This window comes from Amaranthus tricolor, chromosome 3 (genome assembly GCF_026212465.1).
Source record: "Amaranthus tricolor cultivar Red isolate AtriRed21 chromosome 3, ASM2621246v1, whole genome shotgun sequence".
Classification (NCBI taxonomy): Eukaryota; Viridiplantae; Streptophyta; class Magnoliopsida; order Caryophyllales; family Amaranthaceae; genus Amaranthus; species Amaranthus tricolor.
Window position 1 is genome coordinate 11,460,283 of NC_080049.1, and position 21,679 is coordinate 11,481,961.

General features: G+C 36.5%; 2 protein-coding genes across 3 annotated transcripts; one reads left to right on the forward strand and one right to left on the reverse strand.

The window, feature by feature from the left end:
• The first annotated feature begins 2,138 nt into the window (after positions 1-2,138).
• Positions 2,139-7,638, forward strand: LOC130807411 (tobamovirus multiplication protein 1-like). Its single transcript, XM_057672613.1, has 11 exons — positions 2,139-2,590; positions 3,164-3,254; positions 3,376-3,428; positions 4,344-4,436; positions 4,744-4,815; positions 5,097-5,169; positions 5,271-5,316; positions 5,426-5,489; positions 6,442-6,495; positions 7,060-7,137; positions 7,235-7,638. The coding sequence occupies exons 1-11, from the start codon at positions 2,432-2,434 to the stop codon at positions 7,340-7,342; spliced, it is 891 nt and encodes a 296-aa protein (XP_057528596.1). The 5' UTR covers positions 2,139-2,431; the 3' UTR covers positions 7,343-7,638.
• A 1,827-nt stretch (positions 7,639-9,465) lies between these two features.
• On the reverse strand, positions 9,466-15,455 carry LOC130807410 (cyclin-dependent kinase F-4-like). Of its 2 annotated transcripts, XM_057672612.1 has the most exons (16): positions 15,232-15,455; positions 14,057-14,314; positions 13,907-13,959; positions 13,297-13,831; positions 13,142-13,220; positions 12,994-13,062; positions 12,823-12,912; positions 12,589-12,727; positions 11,376-11,478; positions 11,232-11,284; positions 11,081-11,147; positions 10,864-10,972; positions 10,565-10,630; positions 10,422-10,490; positions 10,031-10,316; positions 9,466-9,911 (listed from the first exon to the last, which is right to left on the reverse strand). In XM_057672612.1, the coding sequence occupies exons 4-16, from the start codon at positions 13,302-13,304 to the stop codon at positions 9,700-9,702; spliced, it is 1,350 nt and encodes a 449-aa protein (XP_057528595.1). In that variant the 5' UTR covers positions 13,305-13,831; positions 13,907-13,959; positions 14,057-14,314; positions 15,232-15,455; the 3' UTR covers positions 9,466-9,699. The 2 variants fall into 2 exon arrangements, with proteins under 2 accessions (XP_057528595.1, XP_057528594.1); XM_057672611.1 differs by having other exon boundaries at positions 12,823-13,062; positions 13,297-13,821; positions 15,232-15,420.
• Positions 15,456-21,679: the final 6,224 nt, after the last annotated feature.

Sequence of the window (21,679 nt, forward strand, 5' to 3'; positions counted from 1 at the left end):
ATCATAACTACCTAAAATGCACTTCTTCAAGAATCTAAAATGATTAGAATGTATGAAAACTTTATAATAGTGCTTATCAAGTCAAGTAAATACAAACAATAATACATCATTAAATCAGTTTTCAAGGGTTATTATGCTTATACTAATACTATCCTTGTAAATTTTCATCCCCATCATCATTATCTTCTTCTATATTGTCATCATCTACATAAGTCTCTTCAAAATTAGCTATTAGGACATTATCCATGTCTGTTGTTGTGTCTTTATCGAACGCTGCAAGCTGAGATTCATTACCCACAAACAACACACCCCCATCTTGAAACTCAACATCTCCTACATCATATGTATCCCCTAGGTTTCATCGGTATAGGAACATACCAATTATGTTTTCGAGGATGAACATATGTGACCTGTTGAACTTGAGATGGAAGAACAAATGGATCATCATTGATTCTAGAGCCGGTGTGTATCAGATTATCAAAATTTACTAATGTACAACCTAGATTATCGATGACTCTACCTCTTCCTTGAACAATGTTGACCCAATCACATCGAAACAACACAACCTTAAAATCTCCAAAATAATCTAACTCGATGATATCTATAACACGATCATAGTAAACAACATCTCCAAGCATAGGCCTTTTGTCACTAATACTCGAATAACTTAGTGTTTTTGCAACAACCATAACTCCAGAGTTTTGACTATTCATATCCTCCTCATACTCTTTCGTCCTAAACCGATACCCATATTTAGAATCAAATGCTGGAAGTCTTCTTGCAACTAAATTTGGTCCACGAGCAAGTAATCTAATTTTACCAGTCAGTCGTTCATCAGTGGTATATTCAGAGCTATTAACCTATATTCATAACATTAACACATCATTAATTTACCTTTAAATGTCTGATAAAACAATATGACTTTATCATAAGCTTTTTTAAAAATATGTACATACATAAGCTAATAACCAATCGCCAAATTCTTCACTATGCAAATGGTCTTTTTCATGACAAATTGATTGTTTCCTTCGACTTATTCTAGCAATATGAATAACGTGATCCCGAAAAGACATTACAATAAGAATTTTAATATTACAACGGTGAAGGAAACAATCATCATGTACTCAAATTTGAGAATTTAAAAAGTTACTTCTTTAAGGAATTGAGATTTGGGTCTTCATAATTGAAAAGAACATATCTATGTGCTTGTTTCCACATCTTTTCCTCCAATTTAAATCCTTGAATACTTTCATATGGTCTTCCTTGAAAAGGAAACAAGCTCAACTCTAACTTCATCATTGTCTTTATGTTCATTCTCAACTTCAGCATTATTATGATTGTTAACGAATTTCCTCCCGTCCTTCACGATTTTGGTTTCGTTTAAAGGGTTGAAAATTTAGGAATGTTACACAAGTACTTATGCAATGAGGATTTTCCTCCGAAAATTAACTCCTAAAACCTTTTTGAAGTCTTTATTGAGAGTTAGTTACGTCCTCATGACTTAAGGAAATCATAGCATAGAAGCTCCAAGCTAAAGGCTACGGTTCACTTGTAACCAGGCTATTTAGGTACTCTAACTGATATAACTATTCACTTGGGCATCTCTCCGAAGACACCCTCTAGGCCACATGACGTGTGTTGTGCAGTTACAATCTCAGGTGATACTAGTAAAGAACAAGCTTAGGATTAATAAACAAATATCCCACTAGCATTACATCCAACTGCTTTTGAATCCGATGATTACTAATCCTAATGGTGCTAGGTATCAGACATAAATAGTGCTAAAAGATACAAAAGAACAAAATTGAGAATATATCCAATTACTAAAATAGAGAAAATGAAATCGAGTTTGTCTAATTCGAAATTAGGTCTTGATGCCATATCACGAATTAACACATGACGTAGTTCCAACTAAATTCTTCCATCAGTACTTTGAACATGGTGGATAGATTTTCCTAATTATCTCTGTAGACAAACGGAGTTTATTGCTTTCCTTCATTTGTTTTTGTCGACTTTTTTGCCATAAATTAACCAAATTAAATTTTACTTTAATATCAAAATGAAAGGAAATAATTAAAGGGAGTAATAAAAAATGGAAAAAGGGATAATTTGATGAACATTAACAAGAGTGAGACAGAATGTTCTGATTACCCATAAGTTCACAGCCGTCCAGTCACATACAAATCAACACCAAAACAATCTTTAAACATTTGAACTAACCAGACTATTTTTTATTTTGTTATTGAATAAAGACTATTTAGTATTACTAATAATCCCTCTACTAATCATTCAATTTTTTACAAGTATTCCCATTTTTTCTTTCTCCTCCCTCCAACGTGGGAACTTGTCATTGGTCTATCATTTCTATCTCTCTGTTGCTCTAGACTCATCTTCTTTGCGCTTTCTGGGTTGCTCTAAATTTGCAAAAAAAATGGCGGGTTTGACGCTGAAATCATTAGTTTCAGCAAGAATCACAAGACCTGAGTTGGTTTTGAGTTGGTGGGACGAGATCAACGAGTCAACTCAGTGGCAAGATGGCATCTTTTTTGCCCTTTGTGCTGCTTATGCTCTCGTTTCTGCTGTTGCCCTTGTAATTATTTCCTCCATTTGTGATGTTCTCTTAGCATTAATTTTCTAGTTTACTGTTTTTTGAACTTTTTTGATTTATTTTTTGCTGTTGATGATAATTGATAAAGCTCTTAATTTTTCTGTTCTTTTTCCTCCCTTTCAAGATAGTAATTAACTCCTTTTAAATTTTTAATGGTACCCATTAAGTAAATGAGATTTTTGCACAATCTTGCTATAATTTAACAGTGAATAGCTATATTCTATTTTGTGATCATCATTGAGTTTTGATTGTATAGAACTTATTTGATTAATTTGTTGCATATATTATTCATTATAGTTTTGAGATTTTGGTAAAATGATTTGTCTATATAGTTTAATTTGACATTGAATAGCTAAGTCCAATCCTGTGATCATCATTGAGTTTTTGAGTCTATGAAACTTTGTTGATTTATTTGCTACATTGTTTATTCATTGTAGTCTTGAGAATTTAATAATGATTTGTCTATATAGTTTAAATTTACTTCAATGATTTGGTGTTCACTTGATGTCTATGTTGTAATCGTTTGTGGTTTTGGTTGAATTTGATGATGGGCAGATTCAAATTTTAAGGATTCACTTGAGAGTGCCTCACTTTGGTTGGACAACACAAAAGGTTTTTCATTTTATGAACTTTATTGTTAATGGAGGTAATTCTAAACTCTTTCTTTTGGTTGCTTGTACTTCTTTCTTGCCTTTTTCATGAAAAAAAAATCATCTTCATAAACTTAATTTTACATGGTAGTAAGAATATGGCTTTGTGTGTTGCAGCGCGTGCTGCTATTTTTGGATTCCACATGTATGTATTTGCTTTGAAGCCCAAGGTGAGAGCAATCCTATATTAATAATTCACTTCATTAGTTATACCTGAGCCCTTCTCTATGATTTTATCATCTGTTTTTTTGTTATTGCTGTTTGATTTAAGACCAAATAATACAACAATATATTTGCTAATGAGTTTCTCTCTAAATCAAGGAGTAATTAAATTATATGATTTATACAAGATCCCTTCATCACTTAATAATTTTGAACTTTGAGTAAGACCTCATCAAAAGTGCTTCAAGGAGTTTTTAACAGAAGAGTTTTGTGAAATTTGAGTTTATTTTAGCATTGTATTTGAAATTTTCTGGTGATCCAGCACTGATTTAAAGGTTATACTAGGTACTTGATCGATTTGCATTATTTTGTCAATTTGAGTATTACAAACATTGACATAATTCAGTACACTTATGCCAATATTATAGATACTAAAACAGTCATTATTTTAATTCCTTTTTGTCCTTTAGATTGAGTTTGGATATGATTCAGGAGGGGAGGTAAGGGAAGGGAAGGGGATGGAAATGGTGGTTTCCTTCCAAAACATTTCATAGTATAAATGATTTCGTTTGTGAAAAATGTGAAGGAGCTCTTCCCTTCAATTCTCTTTCATTTATTTCCCTTCTATCCTCTTTTGCTATCCAAATGAAAATTTGTCATCCCTCTGTTTCCATCTCCTCCCTTTCTATTCATTTCCCCCATTCAAACAAAGTATTAGTGCTATGAATTGATTGACCTAAGCATGGTCTTGGGAAATGAGTAGTACTTCACATCATGCAAGTTTTTTCATTAATGAAATTGTATATAGAAACTTGTCATGGTTGGATATCTGATTATACTTTTAAACAAGTTGTTAAATATTTTTTGGTAAGCAGTGTTATGTTTTGTTGCTCATAAATTTATGCGAATGTTTACTCAATCAGGTCTTAACATTGGTATTGTTGGAATTCCCTGGGCTTCTATTCTTTACTACATACACGCTGTTGGTTCTTTTCTGGGCTGAGATATATTATCAGGCAAGTGTTGAGGTGTTCTTCATTAGTATGAGTTTGACGAATGTATTTTCTTAAAAGTATCTGTTTTGCTGAAGTTGTTTTGTCTTTTTGTGTTATTTGCTTGTGTAGTTGCATAGGATATGAGCTCTATGCAGGCATTTAAAATTAACCCAATTCCGAACACTAGTTTTGCTTTTGTTATACTCATATCCTATACCACTAGGCTCATCAAACTCGTTTGAGGAGTAGTCTTTTTGATGGATCAATGTAATCTTGAATAACATTGCTTATTCTGGTTTTCCTGATACTGAATTTGTCTCTTTAACAGGCTAAAAGTCTTCCAACAGATAGGCTTCGGGCTTGGTATATTTCAATTAATTGCGTTATTTATGTTATACAGGTCAGTTTCTTTGGTTCTTGTATGCGTGTGTATGTTTTTTTTGTCTGCGTGGGTGGGGCGGCCCTAGTGCAAGGTTGAATGAGCTGCACTTGAAGATTTGTCGAAGCACTTGTCTAGTTGTTTGTATAGGAATGCTTCTGCCATTCTATATCATTTATCCGGAAACTACCCTTTGATTTGTGGGGGCAAGGAACAGCATCTGATGGTGTTTTTCCCCACGTACTAACCTACTGTCATATATTTCCTGAAAACGCAATTATTAATAAATCTCGCATGAACAGGTTCTTATCTGGTTATACCTATGGATGCATGATAACAGTTTTGTTGAATCCGTAGGACAAATATTTATCGCAGGTTTGTAAAAGGCAGCTTTCAATGGTCAAATCAAAACTTTGATTTCTGTGCCGCTTAATGGTAATGGGTTTCCCTAATTGTTTTTCCTTTCTCTTTTGCAGTGGTGTCCTTTATTGTAGCACTTGGTTTCTTGCTGTACGGAGGAGGGTAGGCCATCGTAACGTTTGTTATTATATGTGGGCTCATCAGTTAATCTTTGTAATTAAGCAATAAGATGATTTTTAGAGAAGTATCATTCTTGTTGTTTGTTTGATAGGTTATTTTCCATGTTGCGGCGCTTCCCAATTGAATCAAAGGGACGAAGAAAGAAACTTCATGAGGTTTGTCCAATTGCAATGACTATTTTTTTCCGACATTGTACCCTACATAATAGATCATAGCATGTTTCCTAGCCTTTAATGCTACATGCATATGAGGGGAGATCTTCAGAGAAATACCTTCCATTGCTGCTCAAGTGTATGGTTTTATAAGTACGCCATGAGCTGTGGATTTGGGTGGCAACGGGAAACCATTGTAAATCTTGTTACTTTGTTAGTCTTTTGCTTTGCTTGCTGTAGAAGATCGAAACTTCGAATGATGTATGTTTAACCTTTCTCTTCGCTGTACTCTGATTTTGAGATAGTTGAGAGACTCAAGGAGCTTTGTTTGTTGCTTCGGTAATGAACTTGGAAGGTGTTAAACTATGGCTTGTAGATGCTAAGAGGGAGATTTGAGAGTTGATCTTTAACCTATAGCAACTAAGATAAGAATCATCTACATTTCAATTATTGGTAAAATGTATGAAGAATACAAGCAATTACAACAATAGGCTCAATGCACCCATCAACAAACTACTTGAGATGAACAAGATGTTGTTGCTAAATGATCTTGATTCTTGTCAAAAAACTTGAATAATGAATCTTGAACCAAGAACCTTGAGAAGGATTCAATAGAAATTTTATGTAGTCTAGATCTAGACTAGGCGTGTCACTCACTAAACTTAAGGTTAGTTCCCCCAAGTTTATATGAATCAAAATACTCTCAAGATATATAATGCAAGCAACCTAAAAATGGGAAGGTACAGCGCTGGTGTCTGAACAAGATCTTACTTGATAATAATAGAGATGGCTTGTCTTGAAAACTATGCAATGTGTTTAAAAGGCATCGTAATGGTGAGAAGGCCTGAGAAGAAACCCCCACTTATCTAAACAAGGATTGCGAAAATAAAATAATTATTCTATAACTTGGACGGTTAATGTTTTTGCCAATGTGCTTATTTTGACATCCTTGCAGGTAGGATCATTGACAGCAATTTGTTTCACCTGCTTTCTCATTCGCTGCGTTATGGTGAGTATTGGTCTCTGAACACTCTTATGTATGTCCTATGATATTTTGGATTTTGTTATTGATGAGATTGTATTAATTATGTCCTTCGGATTGTGCCTTTTATGTTAGTTCATTATACTCCCTTTCTCTTGTTTAATGTGGCATCGGCTTTTTGGTCAGGTGTCAAGCCGCTATATTAACCAAGTTTTAATGGAAATATTTGGTAAAATTAGTTACTTGTTAGTTGTTTATTAGAGAAAAAGTAGCCCAGTTTGCCTAAAGCCAATGAAACTTTTTCACTTTGTCTTGGTAGCCAGTTTTTCAGCTGACTTTAAAAGCCTTTTACAAAACAAGTTTTTTAACTGTTTGACCAACTAACAAACCGAAAATCAAAAGCTAACCAACAAGTTGAGGTAGCAAATTTACCAGGACTGAAAGATTATGTTATCTAAGCATTTTATATTTAACTTGTTGCCACGACCCTGAGTATCCGAAATTAGATTCTTTAGTTGCGTACTTTACAACTCCTACTTGAGGCTGTTCTCTTACATTGGTTATGTTCTCTTACATTGGTTATGGTCACAGGTTGTATTATCTGCCTTGGATGATAATGCTTCCCTCGAAGTCTTGGATCATCCCGTGTTGAATCTCATATACTACATGGTATTTTTGTTTTTGAATATACCTATCTTTATAGTTAATAAATGGCCTATACTTGATATTATTTAGTATTTAATGCTCATCTGTATTGGAAGAACAGTTTGTTGAGATCCTGCCTTCTGCACTTGTCCTATTTATATTGCGAAAGCTCCCTCCGAAAAGAGTATCAAGTCATTATCACCCAGGTCAATACCATCCAATCCGTTGATTTTGATTTATTACGACCACCAGCTTGAGCAGAATGATTGATAAGAGCCACACCAAAATACCCGATGTCTCAATGTATGCTATGCTACAACTTGTTGAGTTTTTCATCTTACTTATCCCTCCTCTCCTGTGTGAATGCATCTTTTTGAAATGCTGTAAAAAATGTAATATTGATTAGAACTAGCTAAAGTTTCTTTGATAGAAGCTTGTTGATTATTAAATTTGAATATTAGAATTGGGAGATCCAAATTGTATAAATGATCCATTCAGATTACAGAAGCTCTGAATTTTCCCCTACAATAGAAGTTCTGAACATATTCTATTGAATGAAGTTTGGTCAATTATCATAAAATGTGGTCAGTGAATGGGCGTAACGACCTGCAAAACCAATTGGTGATAGTAGAATTATTAATATCAAACAGTGTGATGGGCTAATGAGAATGCAATTGCGCAATTGCAATCTCTCGTTGTTGAACAACATCTAAGCAACGACAAATACAATACCATGTCATGACCTGCATTGTCGGGTGCTTTTGTCTAAGCGGGGTCTTGTAGGTTGGACTTGCCCAATCTTACCTTTTGTACTAATAAACAGGTTTTCAGAGGAGTAAAACTTCTAACACACTGAAAATATCGCCTAACGCCAAAATCAACCTCAACTTTCATAAGGTATGAACTTCAAACAGTGTTAAAGCCATTAATATGGGGGAATGTATCATGTTCAAGCATGATTGTTCTTCCAGATTAACATGTGCAGTCAGTCAGAAGCTCTGCTGCACCAGTACTCAAATTTGTCACGATTCAGATATAAATTAAGCATAGAATTCAGGGCAGGGCAGGGCAGTTCAGCATGAATACATCCGAAAGTATTTGTTGAATATAACAAATGATAAGGATCTGCTTGTTGAGTATTTTGTTGATGACTTGATGTCTTGTTTGTTTGTGGTTAGAATCACCCAAAAAAAAACTAGCCACTAGCTAGTAGCTGCTCTATTCTGTAATTTGTCTGAATGCAAATCAGCAAAAGCTACAAAAAATTTTGAGTCCAATAACACCTCATCCTCATTCAATCCCTTTGGTGCAGTACATACTTCCTCCGTTTCAAATTAGTTGCAACTTGCAACATTAGAAAAATAGCACTATTTATTTATCATTGTTAATTTGTGATTAGTTTTTAATCTATAGGTTAGAACATAACCAAGTGAAATCTTGTTTGATTTGTTTCATTGCAAAGATTTTTTATATCAAATTTTTATAATTTATTATTATACGTAATTAGAGACATTAAGGATTAAATAAGCGCATTAGACTGCGTGAAAAAGCAAACGTTACAAAAAATTGGAACGGAGGAAGTAGCAAACACCGACCCTATTTGTGTGGAACATCAAACATGAACGTCATACTAGCAGTTTGAAGCATTTTGTTGCATCACTCGGATGAGTATAAATCTTATCAGTGCTCACTGCTCATGTATGCATGGTTATTAAAGTTTTTCATTCCTTTATTTATTTATTTATTTATTTATTATTATTATTATTATTATTATTATTAATCGCATTTCATTTCATAAAACGAGAATTTACAAGAAGTTAGTAAAGAGTCAAGCAACAAGCTAAGCACCAACACCCTTTTGAATAAAAAAAAAGCTAAGAATCAAAATCAGGATTTTACATGAGCAAATGGTGCTAGCACTCCACGGGGGATGAAAAACCCAAACCAGTAGCCAACATTTAAAGCCTAGAATTGAGGTACTTCAAGTTGTTAATATTTAAATTTTTGATGTGCCACAACATTTGCTTAAATTGCAATTAATATCAGCAGTGGACACAGCACAAAGGTGAGCAACTGATGTTTGAAAAATGTGGTAGATTTAATGTCCCTTGCATCGCTCTTTCAGGGCGGCCTACTCTCCCTCACTGATCAGAACTGAAGTAGAAATTCAAGAGCGCAAGAACACCTTTGAATCAAGATTTGGTACATAAAAACGCAAGAATGCAGGAACTGCCTTTGAACCAAGATTCAGGTTGAAACGACAGATGAGCAATTGGCCATCTGTTATTGTCGAAAGATTAGCAACATCTCATCTCAAACCAAAATATTGAAAGCACAAAAACAATCTCAGTATTCAGGTTAATATCACGTAAACAATATTGAAAGCACAAAAACAATCTCAGTATTCAAGTTAATATCACGTAAACAAAAATACTAAAAGCACAGCGAAAAGTCTCGAAAGTTTAGCATCCCCCAAACATATATTTAACGAAGGAAATACAAGAAAAACGCATCACTATCCATATAATTTCAAACTGCAACTGCCTGAATTGCTTATTGTAGTAGAACCAAGTGGTAATTACTTTCTCATCCTGCAACTCTTCTTGTAAAGGCTCTGCTGGGTTGGATCTCTTGAGATCGTCCCATAAACATATTAGATTGGCCATGCCATCCTCCCGCCTTCATAGGTGGCGGTATTGATTGCCTCATTGCTTGCCTTCCAGAACTCAGAGACATGTTGGCCAACTTCTCCGCTGCTTCACTTATCCCTCGTGTAGTCCTTCCCGAGTAAATGGAGGCTGCATTTCCCAGAAAAAAAAAAATTTGGAATCCAGATAAATAAAAACAAGCAGGGAACCAGCGAAAAAAGAGGAATTCTATAACAAGTCGTGTATTTTGGGCTGGGAAAGAAGCTTACACGAGCTATTCTTAATTGGTGGACGGTATTTTGGTTGTTTAACAGAGCTCTTGACAGATTTGTCATTCTTGTTCAAATCCTTGCCATCCATGTCTAGTTTGCGTTGTACACCCGCACCAAAAGCAACATGAGGTTTCAGATTTGTTGTCTTTGAGACGGGAAGACTTCCAGAACCACTACTCTTTCTTGCAGATTTCTGCTCGGAATATCCCCTTGTTCCCAATGATGGGGGTGTTCTGTGCACAGTTGTTTTAGCCCGTAGAGATGGTGGGACACAGAAACAATTCTGCAGTAAAAATAAAAATATGAACTTGAAATGTCCATTTACATCTTTCGATGCCAAATTAACAGAGATCAAACAGAGAAAACACACAACCAAATGAATAATTACCTGGAAAAAAGGATGACGAAGGACCTCTGCTGCTGTCGGCCTCTTAAATGGGTCCCATGAACACAGTGACTGTAGAAATGCATCAAATATGGTTACAGAGACAAAAATCAGCAGGCCAACAATCAGTGATAACATACACTTACCTTAATAAGGCTTATGGCATCGTCACTTGCTGAAGGTATGAAAGTTGAAAGATGCACGCCAGTAAGCTGGAAAATCATGATAAGATCTTTTGTAAGTGAACGGCAAGCAAATACACTAAAGTTTCTAGACATTAACGCAAGTCGAAAATTTATACATCAACTTGGACCTTGTAGTCCAGTTTTGCTACCAAAAAAATTATTGTCAAATAAAAATTACACAATAAAATCATAAAACCTTATGATTATGATAAGGAGCTAGGACCAGAAAATTAACAGTATAGATCTCATCATGCACTCACCTGCGGAAATTGGTAGTTCATCGCTCTAGCAAGCAAAAGCCCATGGGCCCACGAATTTTCTGTTGGAGATCCAATTACATTGCATATCTTATAGATCTCATCAGCTTCACTGCAGAAGCATTAAAAAATCATGTAAAAACATATCCGGAAGGAGACCGGAGAGAGCAAGATAAGACACAATTGAAGAATGTCTTGCTATATATATGGATGCACATACCTTAATCCAGGAAAAAGAGGACGGAGAGTAAACAGTTCAGCCATTATTGCACCCATTGCCCACATATCTAAAAATTCACAAGGAAACAGATACATCTCAGAATAGCCAAAAAGACAGCAGTCCACATAACAGAGTAAGCCGTTTAACTTACCCACAGCAGAAGTGTAAGTAGGGGACTGGAGTAGAACTTCAGGAGCTCGATACCTGCATGACATCATTATAATGATAAATGGAACTTGGAAAACTATCAATGCGAACAGACATAGTATTTGATCGAGGATGATAAAAAGACTACCAGCGTGTCGAGACATATTCAGTATAAGGTGGTCCAGAACTTATTTCTCGAGCAAGACCAAAATCAGCTATTTTGATAACATTTTTTGAGACTAAAAGATTTTCTGCAATGAGAAAAGTAACAAAAAAAATTAATAAAAAAAAACTCAACAACGTTAAAAAAATACAAGAAATCATAAATTCCAAAACGAAGAACTCAAGAGCTCAATTGAACTGTAAGAGTGTTGGTCTTGATCATCACAGTTTGCGCATACAAAATCTAGGAAAACACTATAGCAACAAAAGTTGGCGTGAATGAAAGCTTTCTTACACTCGCAAGCTATAGAACATAGCAAACTCTTCAGTCCTCACAGAAGCTAAACATGTATAATGAATTTGAGGGAAAGTTTACTGAGTTCTGGGCACTGAAGGACTTGCAAATCAAAGATAAAGACAAATGAGAACTACTGCAAGCCGAGTGACAAGCAGTACAACTGCATGAGCGCATGGCCAGTTTCATAGTACGGAAAGCACGCGGAAATTTAGCTTGCATCATGTAGAATGTTGGGAGAAAACTAGTATAAGGCTGCAGTTGTTGCCTTAATGTATAGCAAATGCAAGAGCGAGTAAACAGTGAAATCTAGCAATGAGTTCCAGATAAACCAAAAAATTAAATTTATCTAATAGCGGCCTCCGTTTCACCTACGAAAATTATAATTTTTTTGGAAGGAATAGCGTTCCTAAAAGAGTCCATAAGAAGTTCTGGTGTTGGATAGTGGTTATTTTGTAGCATTTTGGTGTTCCAATAAAATCTTACTTTTTCATCCAAAAACGAAACTTTTCTAGTATCACAGTCAGAAGATGTTCATAACAAAGAATTTCCACTAATGAAACCTAATGTGGAACTGTCTACTATTCCATGAAACATATATAAAAACCATTATATCATTGACAACCTCATATTTGGTATTTTGGTTCCACGTTTAGAAGATATTGTTAATTAAGAATTTCCACCAGTGACACCTAATGTGGAACCATCTACTATTCCATGAAATGTTGATTACCATTTTATCATTATAAACCTCATATTATATAGTAGCACAAATGGAAAGTAAAGTAGTCTTAGTAGTACTTGGCCACCTAAGAAAGGTCACAAAATGAACAGAAAACAAAACTCAAACCAAACATGATAGAATTCTTACTTGAACCTAATTCTTTCAAGCAAACGCATATACCTGGTTTAAGATCACGATGGAAATATCCACGCTGGTGCATGTATGCAAGAGCTTGAAATACTTGAAAGAACCAATTTCGAATTTCGTTCTCCGAAAAGGGCCTTCCTCTATCTTTCATAAGTTGGTACAAATTGCACTCCTAGTACAAAAAAAAGATACAATGTTTCACGTTAGTAAAGAAAAAAGTAATGCCATGAAACACAAAATACCAGAACACAAGAACAAAATGATTACCATATATTCAAATACAAAATGCAGGATATCATGCTCTCTAATAACTTCTTTCAGCTTCACGATATTTGGATGGCTCATCTTCCTTAACGACTGTAACATTTGATTTAGAAAGACAAATTCAGCAAAATGGAAATGGAAACACATTCAAATATTATATTACTATGACAATACCTTCACTTCTCTTAGATTTATGCATTCTTCCCAGGAATAATATTTTTTCTTCATTTTCTTTATAGCAACCTGTGAAAATATCTCGCTCGATCAAATAAAATATCCAAAGCAATATCGACATTAACTGAGATAAGGGAATGGAACTCACAACTTCTCCATTCTGCTTATTTATAGCACGCCAAACACTACCAAAAGTTCCATTACCAACTTCTTTAATTAACTTGTACCTGCAAATCCAAGAGTAAATATAGCGCAGAATTCAACACTGTGAGGACCAAAGCAATTGAAGTAAAATAAGCTCACCTCTCCATAGTTTGAGTCAGAAACAGCAAAACTGAGTAGCTGGCAAACTTCTCTTTATTCAACAAAACAGATGAAGCACTTACAGGAGACACATAAAAATGCCAATAGAAGTATGTAAAAACACTATACAATGAGAAAGAAATTGTCTGGTTGATCCAACTGAATCACCCGTTGATTTTCTTTAGTAGTGTGTACATAAGATGTCAACTTCTGCAATCGGCTAAAGATGAGGGCCTTATCACAGCAGGTGCATAGCCGGCGGCTCCAACACGATACAAAAGAGTAGATGGCAGATATGCTTGTGCACTCGAGAACATGTTCTTTATAGAAGAATCAGCGTATCACACCATAACATCAAATCTACCATAGACTGAAAGATATATTTGGAAATAGACTTCTACGCACCTAACAGCTAACAGACACCCGAACAAAGAAAATACTACGAGCACAAAGAGTCTAATAGGATAAATTATGTAGTTGTGACTACAAAAGCAATCCGCAATCTTCAACCTGCAATTATCAGTCCTGCAGGAGACTGTGATTGCTATGTAAGAGCCAGAATAAGTTGCTTATATCAAAACTAAAGTGAACATAAAGGTTTTGAACTCACCCCACAAGATATCTGTCTGAAACTCTCAAAATGGTAAATACTCCACAAAAGTGCTGATATAAGATATAAAGAAAAAGTAATCATCAAGAAAAAGGTTAAAAACAAGCAAATGCAGCACAGTATTTTCCAACACCATGAGAGGAGACTTACTCATAGGAGAGCACTAAAGATATAGCAAATTTCTTAGTAGAAAAGTTCATTAGGCCTCCTATACTGATCATTTAGGAAAACGGTGGCACTAGGTGCTGTTGACAAAGGAAACAGGAAGGAAATCTCCAAGAATAAAGAACCTCCAGTCAAGAGCTTTCTGAAATGCAAGGATCCGGAAAAGGAAGCTGTTTGAACAAAAGCGAACATGCTCCATAGCTTAATCAAACAAAATAAGCCAATTAAACCTAAGTCTGGAACCTGCAAATAACAATGAAAGAAGGTTAGTCAAAATGATTCAAATCTGAGCAAGGATCTCAGGCATAAAGCTGACATCCTTTTAACGGAAAAAGCCGAGACATAGAGCATCAGACTCGTACAAAAAACACGCCAAATGATTATTCATTATAGAAAAGAGAATCAAAATACTAGCTCCCCATAACGAGGACTATAATTTGAAGACTTGTTTCTGTTCTCGAAATCCGTCTGCCAGGGCTATAACCAGGTAAAATGGTCATTCATTAGTTTATCGGAAAAAGGAATTTTTACACACACCAATTAGTTTTCATTATAAAAAGTCCCCTGCGACCAAGTTCATTACAAATCCACCATCCACCTCTTAAAAAAAAAAAAAAAAAAAAAAAAAAAAAAAAAAAAAAAAAAAACCTTGATTAGGTTAATACCCAACATATTCAGGCAACTAAACTCCAAAACAATCAAATTCTAATCATATAGTTGGCCCCAATATTAAATTAAATATATTTAAAATCAGATGCGATGAGTTTGCCGAAAGTAATTCGACTGCACCACCATAAGCATCCATGGACACGATAACCTCAATTAACAATAATGAATCACTGGACATGAACCCTAATTGAAAGGTTTCTTCAAATCGGAAACTCAATCACACATCCAACTTTTAGCAAACGTAAGCCATAATCCAAAACACATATTAAACCAATACATTGAACCAGTTCTGAAAAATGCAACAAGTTCATCCAAAAATCACCGAAATTAAAAGAACACGAGACGAAACCCTAGGTCCAGATCTAGCTCAAAAACGCAACAAATCCGATAAAAAAATCTCACATAAAAATCAAAAACGGATATTTAAATTCAAAAATAAAAAAACAAATTGAAAACATCAATCCAAAGATAAAATTAGGAGGAAAAGAAACCTGAAAGCCAACCGGCATAACCACCTCCCTAGACGCGGAAGGGAAAAGGTGGACTCCAGAGCGAAGCTCCAAATAATTAATTGGATCTCTCTCCAACCTTTTTCTCTAACCTTTCTTTATAGTTGAAGTTTCCTCTCTTCTCTACACTACAAATATCGAATTGGTGTCTCTCTCTACAAAGAATCGTGTGGCTTTCGATTTATAGCGCCACAAAGTTTTTACCTATAATTTCTACCTGTTTCTCTTGGAATATTAAATTAAATTAACATAAAAAGATTTTAGTTAAATCGTTAATAATAAACCAAACTAATTTGTTATTTATTTTTAAAATAAAATTTACCTATTAAAATCATAATATCAAAAATCAATCAAATCAAATTAAAAATACTAATAAAAGAATTGAAAAATAACACTTAGCGACTTCTAAGAGTTTTAATGAATGTATTAATTTGATAGGACTATTATTAATTGCATGGCAATTTATTTTGGGAGTTACTAAATTTCGCCACCCCTTTTCATTTTATCGTCATCCTTCGAAATTACGAATTTGCCCCTGAAATTTAAAAAATTACAAAATTGCCACTGGACTTAAAACTTAATTCAACAAATGTAAATCACATTTAATAACACTATTACCACTTTAATCCCGAAGATTTGTCTATATATATCGAATTCTCATACGCGTTCTTGTATGAAATACGAATTCAAACACGGTACTATCTCTCTAAAAACTCTCTAAAAACGTTGTTTGATTTTAAAAAAGTTGTTACTTGTAATCGATTAACTATGGCTAACGAAAGCGATTATGAATCAGATCCGGTACGTAAATTTTTTGATTTGAGTCGTTGGAAATGTGTTTAAAAAAAAAGAATCGCACAATACTGGGCGACTGAATCATGGTCTAGTCATCCAGTTTTGTGCGACTGAACCATGTTCAGTCGCCCAGTTTTGTGCGATTCTTTTTTTTTATTTTTTTTATTTACATTATTATTTTTTTATTTGTTATTATTATTATTAATTTTATTTGTCGTGAATTTTTTATTATTGTTATTATTATTATTATTGTTATTATTATTATTATTATTAGTATTAGTATTATTATTACTATTATTAATTTTGTTTTTAGTATTAGTATTTTTATTAATTTTTGTTATTATTATTATTATTTATATTTTCATTATTAATATAATTAATTTTTATTATTTTTATTTCAAATTTGCAGGAGTTTGAAAACTTCGGAGACAACGTAGATTACTCCGGTAGCTTTGTTACGGATAGAGAATTTATATCCTTAGATGAGTTACATAGTTGGGTCGATTCAATAGCAATAACAATTGGTTTTCAATTTACACGTGCTTCTTATAAAAAAAAGAAGGATGTTCTAGAGTTAGTGTGAATTTAAGATGTCACCGCTATGGTAATATTACGGGTGATGTACATAATTTAGATAATACTGTCCGACCTGTTTCTAAAAGTAGAAGTTGTGGGTGTAAATTTTTGATTGTAGCAAGTAGTCGTAAACCAAGAGAAAGACCTTGGACGGTAAGGGTGTGTCTTGGTGAAAAAGAAAAACATAACCACCCGTTCTTAGTGTACAAAGATGATCATGTAAGGGCGAATAGGATCAATGTAGATATTCAGGAGCACATACGACAACTTAGTGCAACCAGCCTTTATTATGACTTCTATTAGAGAAAATTTCCTGGTATTTTTACTAGCATGAATCAGATATATAATATTAGGCAATCAATAAGGAGAGAAGAGATGGAGGGTAGGACTCCCCTTCAACACTGTCTTTATATGGCCACAGAACTTAATTACGTGGTCTGGACAGACTTGGATAGCGAAGGGGAATTGAGCAGACTATTAGTTGCAAATTCTACCTCTATCCAAATGATGCGTACGTGGCCGTATGTTGTGCTGATAGATACAACGTACAAAACGAACAGACAAAATTGGCCACTATGTGAAGTGATCGGAATGACGCCAACCAATCACAACTTCTTGGTTGCGTTCTATTTGATGCGAGATGAGGCGGTTGTGTCGTATTCTTGGGTGTTGCGGGGATTGAGAAATATTTTCGGCACTGCTCAGACTCCAAGCGTCATTGTAACCGATCAAGACGAAGGTTTATCTGCAGCTATTCGTGACGTCTTCCCAGGTAAAAAGGTTTTGTTGATTAATTAATGTCGTTTGATCTATTGAATATGTCTTAATTACGTTCAATGTTGTGTTTAATGTAGATGTTGGCATTTGTTATGCATTTGGCATATTGCAAACGACGTTGAGAATATGGTGGACAAGTTGTGTGGCGGGAAAAAAAATCAACAAGGGCAAATATTCAGGCAGGGTAGATGGAACCCCTTGGTTGAAAGTTCTACAATCGGGGAATTTGAACAGAGATGGCAAGCGATCGTGACTACGTAGTCGGTTAGGAACAAAAAGGTCGTTCGGTATCTGGCTGGAACATGGATTCCACTTAGAGAGAAATTTGTGCGTGCGTGGACGAATGATTGTTTGCACATGGGTAACCAGACTACCAGCAGAGTTGAAAGCCAACACTCATCTTTCAAGTATTACCTTTGCTCATTCGATACCCTTTTTAAAAGGGCACACGCACAGATTACAAATCAGCAAGCCAGGATCCGACAAGCGCTACAGGAATCCATGAATTCTGTAGCAAGGTCGATGCGACAGCATTTTTTTAGACCTTTATATCGCCACGTATCTATCCATTTCTTGGAGCAGCTCCAACTTGAGTATAACCGTATGTTAGAACTAGGTGATTTTGTATTTAACAAATGCGGTTGTGTACTTCAACACACCCATGGATTGTCGTGTGCATGTTATTTATATATGTCCATCGGTTCATATGGTGCTTTGTATATGGATGACATTCATCAATTCTGGAGTACTTTGAGGTACACAAAGGTAGGAGACGAGACCAATGAAGCAGTTTGATACGCAAACGCCAATGACAAAGAGTACTTTCAATCTCTGGTCGACGAAGTTCTAAAATCTGATCCCGCAGTTGTACACCGAATGTCTCAGGAACTTGAATATGAACTACACCTAGATGGAGCCGAAATACCTAAGCCTTACGCAAGTCCACTGAGAAAGGGAAGACCAAGCACAAGCAAAACCATGAGAAGGAAAAAGAGTGCATTTGAATATAGCAGATCATCTTCTCGCGGTCGAGGGTCTAGATCTTCATCCCGCGAAAGATCTAGTGGCAGATCTAGTCATCGAGAAACGCAATCTTCGGTTGGAATTAAGTTTAGTTTCAACTTATCCGGTACATGACTTTCTTTTCTGTTATTTACATTACTTTGTTACAGCTTAATCTTATTAACCTTATTTTCAATTATTGCAGATGATCCAGGAGGTCGTGAATTTTCACAGTTTCCATGGCCTAATAACATCCCGTTCATTCTTCCTCCTTACGTGTTCGACTGGATTGATGTATTAGGTAATGGTAACTGTGGATTTAGAGCTATTGTTGCCACAGAGCTGGGAGGCGAGGAGGCATGGCCTCTTTTAAGACGTGCTATGTGTATGGAAATGTAAATGAACATAGATCAATACCTACGTTTGTATCTATCCCAGGAGTTGTTAGACGATGCCATATTCAGAATAGGTTCACACGGCAACGGACCTGCTCCTTATATTCACTGGATGGATGCACCGATGGCATTGTACTCTGCAGCAACGTTTCTTAACATTGTCATTGCTTATTATAGTTCTGTTAGCGGTAACCCGTTGTACAACTGTTTGGTTCTTTCTTTAAGGAAAGCGTCGGGCGTGCATAGTGTACATAAAGTTATACATATATGTTGGGTGAATGGAAATCATTTTGTTCAACTATTAATGAACGACGATTCATCCCTACTCTCGCCCATCCATCAATGTTGGAGAGAAGCAGTTGACAATTTTTGCACACATATTGAAACACATTTCAGTACTACGATTATGCTCTGGAATAATCTATGCGGACCACGACCACCACCACGTAATAACACCACTGACGATGCTGTAAATTTAGATAGTCCGTAGTTTAACGTGTTGTACAAATCATTATTCAGTTGTATTATAGAATTGTATATCAAATTCTTTGTGTATAGCAAATTATAGAAATTATTCAGTTGTATTATATAAACTATAGCAAATGTAGATTAAATTCTTTGTGTATAGTAACGATTCAAATTAATAAAAGCATTGATGTAAACATTAATTAAATTTAATGTAAACAACTATTAATGGAAATCAATAAACGCATCGATGAAAGTAAATTAAGTTTAATACAGACTATGAAGGGTCCTGCCCCTTAAAGGCTTGCCATTCGGAAAATAAATCTTTACAATCATTAAAGTATACATCTAAGGCATGTCGTTGCCGAGGGTTCATTTCCGCGACAGGAGGTAATCTTGGCAATGGAGCAAATCGACTGGGCCATTCATTCAGAAACTGAAAAAAGGAAAAGCAAAAGCAGCGTTAACAACATATAAAACGACATCCAAATAACACAAAGACATAACAGAAAACAAATAAATTTAAAACACTCACATATTCAAATCTGCTCTCCGTTCGACGAGGACCGGTAGTCGGTCCTTCTCCGGGGACTACGAAGGGGTACGAGCACACGCTGAACCAGTCAACATAACTAGGTTCAACCTCCAATGGAATACATGCCCGACGAAGTGCATGCTCTCCAATGCGGGCACTAAAGGGAACCTACTCCATGCCTCTAAGAACTCATCCGAAGAAGCAAATGTCACGGAGTAGGTACCATGTGCCGGTCGCAGAGCCTTGGCTGGTCGCATAGGAGGGGGGGAATAGCCTGCACAAAGCCGACCTGTGGCATTGCCCGCTCCGACAAATACACCTCCACGATATCAAAGCAAGTGATACCCCCGATGAAGGTGGTGCGTGGGTGCTCATTGAGCAACGCCCTAGAATCAGTCATGTACGGAGCCCATTCCACCTGGATACAAGCCAAGTTAACAAATAAAAATAATCTAAAATTAAAAAAACATGCATAACAAAGTGTGATGTGATGTACAATACCTGAGTCTCCGTCATGGAGTCAAGTATGCTACGGCACTCCCTCAGCCTGTCCACCTCACGACATGGTTTTTTCGTCGACCACATCTCCGCCCTAGTCTTGTTTGGTTCATCTGCTCGGCGAGGATGAGGGCGGAAAGCGGGAAAGTACTCATATATCCATGTCTGCAGCAATGTTAGACAACCCGCAATGATCTTGCAGCCAGCCCTAGATGCCATTTCGAGCTGGCGATACAAGTAGGCCAACGTCACCGCACCCCAGGCGATCTCCACCTGATCGGCGTTCACGGCAAATATCGCGTGAGGTCGCATGCCGGTTCTGGTCTTATCAGCCAGCAAGGTAGAGCCGACGATAGCCATGTAGTACGCTGTTGATTGGGTATTAATGGCCTGGGACCTATGACATAGCTGCATCAGTTCAGCAACGTTCACGCAGCCGCTGGTGAACGCACCCCTACGCCGTAGCTCAAACATAGGCTCCCCAAAAAGATTGGTGATACCGGCCTGCCACTCCGCCTCAAAAGGCTCAGCCGGCAGAGAGCCTTCAATAGTAATGCCCAGTATGCGATTCACGTGTGCAACATAATAGTCATTTCCCTCCATGGCATGTGGAAGGTGTTCGTGTTCGGCTGCCACCTCTCCACGAACGCCGAAATCAAAGCACAGTCGATGTGCTGGTGCATAATGTATGGTAGTCGGCCGAGGGGAGTAGTAGGTACAACATCATACAACGCATCGGTCATATCCCTTAGTCCGATGATGGCCTCCAATGGCCTCTTCCTACTACGGCATTCCAGAACCGGAGGTGTACGCTTGGAGCAGTCGAAAATAAGTTTAGCTATGTGCCCACCATAGCTAGGATCAATCGGGTATCTATTGACACCCCGGGCTGGGGCGATGTGACTAACCAGTCCGTGCCAGCGGACTGTGAGCGCCTGCTCTCTCGGGCCGACTCATTATCGACGAAACTATGTCCAGCGCGCTCAGAGGCAGCTGAAGAACTAGGGCCGCCACGTGCGAATCTCCCGTCGCGCCCCCGGACAATAGTCCAGTCCACTGGGCGAAAATCAGGAGCTTCGTATTCAACATCTTCAGCAACATTATCATCATCACTTGAAACCCCCCAACTACTCTGCATGCTACAAGCCTGGTCCTCAAGAGGGGTTCGCACTAGGTCCAGCACACTCGACCATTGGGCAATACTGTGTCTGGCAGCATCTTCCTGCCTAGCTGAACCATATTGGTTCAAGACCTTGGTAGCTTTGAAATAAGTGGAAGAGTGGACACATAAACAACAAGAAAAGCAACAAGAACAATAGGAACTACTCTGATGTTTCTGTTATCCTTGTTGCTGCACTTAGTAATTCACCTATGGATCTGGAATATA

What these genes read in the sequence shown, in the direction of transcription:
- LOC130807411 (XM_057672613.1), top strand. Translation starts at nt 2,432, where the DNA reads ATGGCGGGTTTGACGCTGAAATCATTAGTTTCAGCAAGAATCACAAGA. An exon ending in AGGACAAATATTTATCGCAG is followed by an intron (nt 5,170 to 5,270) that starts GTTTGTAAAAGG and finishes TCTCTTTTGCAG; the next exon opens with TGGTGTCCTTTATTGTAGCA. An exon ending in GAAGAAAGAAACTTCATGAG is followed by an intron (nt 5,490 to 6,441) that starts GTTTGTCCAATT and finishes ACATCCTTGCAG; the next exon opens with GTAGGATCATTGACAGCAAT.
- LOC130807410 (XM_057672612.1), bottom strand. An exon ending in ATTTTGTATTTGAATATATG is followed by an intron (nt 12,728 to 12,822) that starts GTAATCATTTTG and finishes TTTTTGTACTAG; the next exon opens with GAGTGCAATTTGTACCAACT. An exon ending in ACCAATTAAGAATAGCTCGT is followed by an intron (nt 9,912 to 10,030) that starts GTAAGCTTCTTT and finishes TGGGAAATGCAG; the next exon opens with CCTCCATTTACTCGGGAAGG.